This window comes from Coloeus monedula, assembly GCF_965178545.1.
Source record: "Coloeus monedula genome assembly, chromosome: 14".
In the NCBI taxonomy this organism is placed as follows: Eukaryota; Metazoa; Chordata; class Aves; order Passeriformes; family Corvidae; genus Coloeus; species Coloeus monedula.
In genome coordinates this window covers 19,271,202-19,277,213 of record NC_138794.1, presented here as the reverse complement: position 1 = coordinate 19,277,213, position 6,012 = coordinate 19,271,202, and the positions used below count along the sequence as shown (strand labels likewise).

The 6,012-nt window shown below is 70.4% G+C and overlaps 1 protein-coding gene across 1 annotated transcript; it reads right to left on the bottom strand.

Annotated features, from left to right (window-relative positions):
• Positions 1-1,031: 1,031 nt before the first annotated feature.
• On the bottom strand, positions 1,032-4,713 carry CYP11A1 (cytochrome P450 family 11 subfamily A member 1; the record flags this gene model as incomplete). Its single annotated transcript, XM_082290643.1, has 9 exons — positions 1,032-1,154; positions 1,342-1,533; positions 1,628-1,706; positions 1,798-1,964; positions 2,586-2,746; positions 2,949-3,152; positions 3,470-3,669; positions 3,821-3,976; positions 4,469-4,713. 9 exons carry the CDS (start codon positions 4,711-4,713, stop codon positions 1,032-1,034), a joined length of 1,527 nt encoding a protein of 508 aa, XP_082146769.1.
• Between the last annotated feature and the right edge of the window lie 1,299 nt (positions 4,714-6,012).

Genomic DNA, 6,012 nt, shown 5'->3' with positions numbered 1-6,012 from the left:
GAGCTGGCCAGACCCCCCCGGGCCGCGGCCGCCGCTGCCCCGCGGGCCCCGGCGCTGCTGGTGAGACTGGGGAGGGGACACGGGGCTGGCACAAGGGACAGAGCCGGCAAACAGCACCGGGGGCGTCTCCTGGGGGGCACCGCCGGCTCCGTGGGGCGGCAGCAGCGGGGAGGGGGGCGATGCAGCACCGCCTTTGCCAGTCCCGCTCCTTCCGTGCCCACAGGGCGTCCTGGGGGGCACGGAGAAGCTGTCGCTGCTGGCCAGGCTGGAGGAGGCACAAGCCCGCTGGCGGGCGCTGGAGAGGCAGGTGGGCACCGCCGCCCTGCGCCCCACTCCGTGCTGGGGGGTTTGGGGGCCGGGCAGCTGTGGCCTCCGTGTTTTGGGGTCTATCAGCGCGTTTTGGGGTCTGTCGCAGCTGGAGGAGGCGGCCAGGAGGTGGGGCCGGGAGAAGCAGGAGCTGGGGACGCGCCTGCTGGAGCGGGAGCACGGCCTCCCCCTGGCCTCGGTGAGCGCCGGGGGGACAGGGACGCCCCAGTAGCCCCAGTATCCCCAGTATCCCCCATGCCCCTCCCAGAGAGGGGGGAATTGCGTTTAAACCTCCCCAAAACCTTTCTCTGACCCCCTCCCAGAAGCTGCCAGCGATTTCCGTGCCCCCCCGGAGGCCACGCCAGGCGCTGCCCCCCCTGCCCTGAGCGCGCAGAGACGGAGACACCCAGGGCTGGCACAGAGGAGCTTTTCCATGGGATCAGCGACAGAGGGAATCACGGGAGAAGCGGAACATTCCCGGGGGTCAGAGGAGCCCGGGGACCCCCACGGAGCCGGAGGGACCCCGCGCCCATCCCGCGCTCCGTGGGGTGGCTCCGCTTTATCTCCGCCGTGGCGTAAGCGCAGCCTTGAGCCAAGGCGGGGACGCGGCCGCCAAGGATGTGGCCCTGAAAGCGTCCCAGCTGTCCCCAAACCCCATCGCGGGGCCGGGACGCGGGGGGTGCCCCCAGAGGGGGTCGGGCTGGGTGTCACTGGGGCGGCGGCCCTCACGCCTGGCACTCCAGGGGCCGCAGGGTCAGCTGGATGGGTTTGTCCGGGATCAGGATGAGGTCGAACTTGGTCCCGATTTCCACGGCTCTCATGGTTTCGATCTTGAAGTTCTCCAGGATCTGGGGTGAAGCAGGATAAGAGGGCATGGAGCTGGATGGGGTTTGGTGTGGGGCAAGGTGTCCCTGCCCACCTGCCGGGGCCCTCCCCCCCCCGAACCATCCCACGGCTCCCTGGGAGCAGACGCCCGCTCGCCGCCCGCCCCGCTGTCCCCTGCCGTCCGCGGTGTCCCCTCCGCGGGCCACTCACGTGCATGAGGAAGAGCTGCATCTCCAGCTCGGCGATGCGGCGCCCCAGGCACTGGCGCGGCCCGAAGCCGAAGCTCAGCCCCTGGAAGGGCTTGGGGCCGGCTGCGAGCCAGCGCTGCGGCCGGAACTGCTCCGGCTTCGGGAACACGGCGGCGTCGCGGCCCATGGCGTACAGACCCACCTGCACCAGCGTCTGTGGGGCGGCGGCGGCTCTGTGGGGCCGGCACAGGGCTCGGGCCCCCCCCGCTGCCCCCCCAGCCCGCCCCGCGTCCCCGGGGGTGGCTGACCTTGGCGGGGATGCGGTAGTCCTGCAGGATGACCTCGTGCGTGGTGTACCTCTGCAGGGTCACGGCCACCGGGTGCAGCCTGCGCGACAGTGCCGCGGGAGGGGCTTCGGGGACAGCCCGGCCCGGACAGTTTGGGGGGGCTCCTCCTCGCCCGAGGGGCTCCTCCTCACCTGAGCGTCTCCTTGATGGCGGCCTTGAGCAGCCGGGTGGATTTGAGCATCTTCTCGCGGTCGCCGCCCGCCTCCCGCTTGGCTGCCAGGACCTCGGCCCGCAGCTGCTCCTGCACGCCCGGGGACCGCGCCAGCTCGAACATGGCCCACTGCAGCGTCATGGAGGTCTGGGGCACAGCGACAGCGGCAGCGCTGCCAGGACCTGCTCTCTGCCCGGGTCAGGCTGCCAGGACCTGCTCTCTGCCCGGGTCAGGCTGCCAGGACCTGCTCTCTGCCCGGGTCAGGCTGCCAGGACCTGCTCTCTGCCCGGGTCAGGCTGCCAGGACCTGCTCTCTGCCCGGGTCAGGCTGCCAGGACCTGCTCTCTGCCCGGGTCAGGCTGCCAGGATCTGCTCCCTGCCCAGCCACTCTGCCTTGATCAACACCAACCAGGACCTTCTCCCTGCCCTACTTAGCACCTGCCAGGACCTTCTCCCTGCCCAGCCACCCTGCCCAGCTCAGCACCAACCAGGACCTGCTCCTTGCCCAATTTAGCACTAACCAGGACCTTCCCCCTGCCCAGCCACCCTGCCTGGATCGACACCAACCAGGACCCTCCCCCTGCCCCACTCAGCACCTGCCAGGACCTTCCGCCTGGCCAACCTCCCTGCCCAGCTCAGCACTAACCAGGACCTTCTCCCTGCCCTACTCTGCACCAACCAGGACTTGCTCCCTGTCTGACTTAATACCTGCCAGGACCTTCTCCCTACCCCACTCAGCACCAACCAGGACCCTGTCCCCGCCCCGTACCGTGTCCACCCCTCCCGCCATCATCTCGGTGACGCTGGCGCGGATGTCGTCCAGGGGCAGCTTGTCGCGCAGGATGAGGTTGCAGAGGATGCCCATGTACTCCTGGGTGCTCTTGCGCCGCAGCCGCAGGTCCCGGTACACGTTCTGGATGCACTTGTCCGCTGAGGGGACACCCGGGGGACAGGGAGGCAGGGCGGGAGGGACATCAGCGCATCGCTGCCCTGGCAGCGCCCCGTGTGCCTTCCCTCAAGGTGCTGCCCGCGCTCTGCCCTTCATGCCCCGGCCGGTGGGACCCACACGGGTGACGCCACGCCGGCGGTAGCCCCGGGTGGTGGCACGGGGAGGTGGCAGGGTGGCACTCACCCTGGCAGAAGATGGCATCCCAGGCCTGCACGTGGTCGCGCCAGGTGCGGGTGTTGAGGCGGCGCAGCAGGGCCGGCGGCAGGTACAGCATGGGCGCCGTGGTGTGGAACATGCGCGTCACCGCCTCGATGAAGCGCTGCGCCTCGGGCTGCACGAAGTCCTGCAGCAGCCCCAGGCGCTCCCCGTACAGCACGTGGCACACGGCTGGGGACAGGGACCGTCAGGGGCCTGTCCCCATCCCCATGGCCACCTCCAACCTTGCCATGGCTACAGAGACCTGGCCTGGCCTCCTGTTTGCCCCTGAGGGCTTGGGTTGGGTTGGTGACCAGCTGGTGACCAGTAAATGATAAAAGGGTGTTTTATCAACAGTGTCGAGCTGCTCTGGGCTCGTCAGGGAGGGGATATCGTGCCTGGAGAGGGGACATCCCTCTGCACCCTCTGGCTCTGGGGAGAAGCTTTCGGCTGATCCCTGAGGACGGGGCTGGGCTTTTGGGGGTTTTTGGGGCACCCATGGCACTCACACTCGAGGGCGAAGCGGAAGAGCTCGTGGCTGAAGTCGGCCGTCCAGCAGTCGCGGCCGCTCTGCTGCGCCTGGGCCCGCGCCCGCCGCACAAAGTCCTCGCCCACCTGGCTGAGCAGGGGCACGAAGCCGGGCACCACCTCCGGGGCCAGCACCTCCTTGTTCAGCATCAGCCGGTCCGAGCGCCAGGCCTCGCCCGTCCTGGTGGCACGGAGCGCGTGGGACAGGGGGACAGGCAGGATGCCACCCCAGAAGCGCAGCCAACATCCCCGTCACCCTCCAGCCCCTCCTCGCACCCCACGCTGGCACTGCTGGCCGCGACAGCAGCCCGGGTTTGGGGTGCCCCACTCACTTGAGCAGCACCCCGTAGGGTTTGTTGCGGAAGTCACGGTAGGCCACCCACGGGGGGACGCTGAAGCGCTCGGGCAGGGCCCCCTCGGCCTGGAACAGCGTGGCCGCGTCCCCGGGGCTGATGATGTTCACGCTCTCGTAGACACCCAGCTTCTCCCTGGACGGGGAGCAGGGGGTCACCCCGAAATCACCCACCCCACACCCTCAGGATGTTCTGTCCTGGAGGATCAGGGGGGCATGGAGAGGGTGCAGGAATCAAATCGCACTCCCTTCCTGCTGGCATCCACACCCTGGGGAGATCAGGGAGTTATCCCAATGTCCTGCATCCACAGGGCACTGCCCCAGCTCCCTGTCTCCTCCTGACCCTCACGATCCCTGTCCCCTCCCGGGGCACGGGGTCTGTCCCCTCCCGCCCCACAGTCCCTGTCCCCTCCTGTCCCCTCCCAGGGCACAGCTCCTCTCCCACCCCGCAGTGCCTGTCCCCAAGCCTGGCTGGGTTCCCCCAGCAGCTCGGCCCCCAAACCCCGATCCCTCCCCAGACCCGACCCGGCAACACCGCTGGGCAGGGGGCGCGGGGAGGGGACACGGGGAGGGGACACGGGGAGGGGACACGAGAAGGGGACACGGGGAGGCCCAGCCTCCCCCTCACCTGTAGATGGGCCCGAACTGCCGGAACTTGCGGGCCATGATGAGGTGCAGCTGGCTGGGGCCGCCCTCCTGCCAGAAGCGGTACAGGTTGAGCCACCCCGCTCGCCACTCGCCCGGTACCTGGTTGAAGGGACGCGGAGCCGAGGGGACAGCGGGGACAGCCCCGCCGAGCCGGCGGCACCGCGCGGCTGCGACAGGGGGACATCCCCGCAGGGCTCCGGGCGTGGTGGCAGCGCGGGCGAGCATGGGGAGGGACGGGAGAGAGGCCGGGAGGGACGGGAGGCCTCGCTCTTATCCCCAGCTCAAGGAGAGGCTCCCGCCCGCCTCCCGGCAGGGACGGCCCCCCCCGGGACGGGGACAGGCGGCACGGGGCACGGGCGGTGGCACAGCGTGGCCCCCTCGCAGCGCCGGCCACAGGTGACACGGTGGCCTTGGGAGAAAGGCGGAATCTGCCCCCAAAATGATAACAATGCTCGGGGGGAAGGGCGGGGGACAGCGGGGGTGGGACACAGCACGGGGCAGGTCACCCCGGCCTTGGGGACAGCCTTGGGGGCTGCTGGCCAGGGTCACCCCGCGGCGGGACGGCCTTGGGGGCTCCGTGCCGCTGCTGGGCGGGTCTCACGTGCACCCTCGCCAGGACTGGGGTGCTGGGGGGGCGGGTCCGGCATTCCTGGGCTCTGTCCCCGATCCCAAACACCCCCTGGCAGGAGGGAAAGGCTTTTGGGGTGTCGCGAGCTGGGCACAAAGCTGCAGCCTCGAGGGTGGTGGCAGACAAGGTCCCTTGTCCCCGGGCACAGGCGCCAGTCCGCGGTGGGGGACAATGGGGAGGAGGACGCGGGGGTCCCTCGGGCCTCTCTTTGGGGTGTCCCCGGCACAGGGACGAGCAGCGGGGTGGCCGCAGAGCCGGGAATGCCGAGCGGGACTGGCGGCGGATGCGACATCGGCGACGGGCACAGGGGGGCGCGCCGGGCCCATCAGTGCCACCGCGCGGGGACAGCAGCGGCTTGTCCCCACCGCGGAGCGTGGCGCCTGTCCCCTGCGGGGCCCTGGGGCTGTCCCCTCCTGCCCCACGGTCCCTGTCCCCTCCTGTCCCAGCCCCCATTGCTGTCCCAGTACGAAAACCCCGCTGGCTGCAAGTGCAGCCCGGAGCAGCAGCCCCGCTCCTCGGGGACATGGTGGCACCGTGCCACCCCCTCCTTCCCCCCTGCGCTGCCACCGGCCTGGCTGGGACCCAGCCACAGACACGGCGTCAGGGCCCACGGGACACGGGGGGACACGGGGGGACACGGGGGGACACTGAGGGACACGGGGGGACACGGGGGGGACACGGGGGGGACACTGAGGGACACAGGGGGACACAGGGGGACACACGTCCCCATGCTGAGCCATTGTCCCCACCCCCGAGGTCACAGCCCCCATCACTGCGTCACCTCTGCACCCCTTCCCAGCACCGTCACAAAGTGTGGGGACACCCCAGCACCCCGTGCCTGTCCCCGGCGTGACTCAGGGGTCCCACGGGGTCCTGCCCGTGTCCCCTCTTGTCCC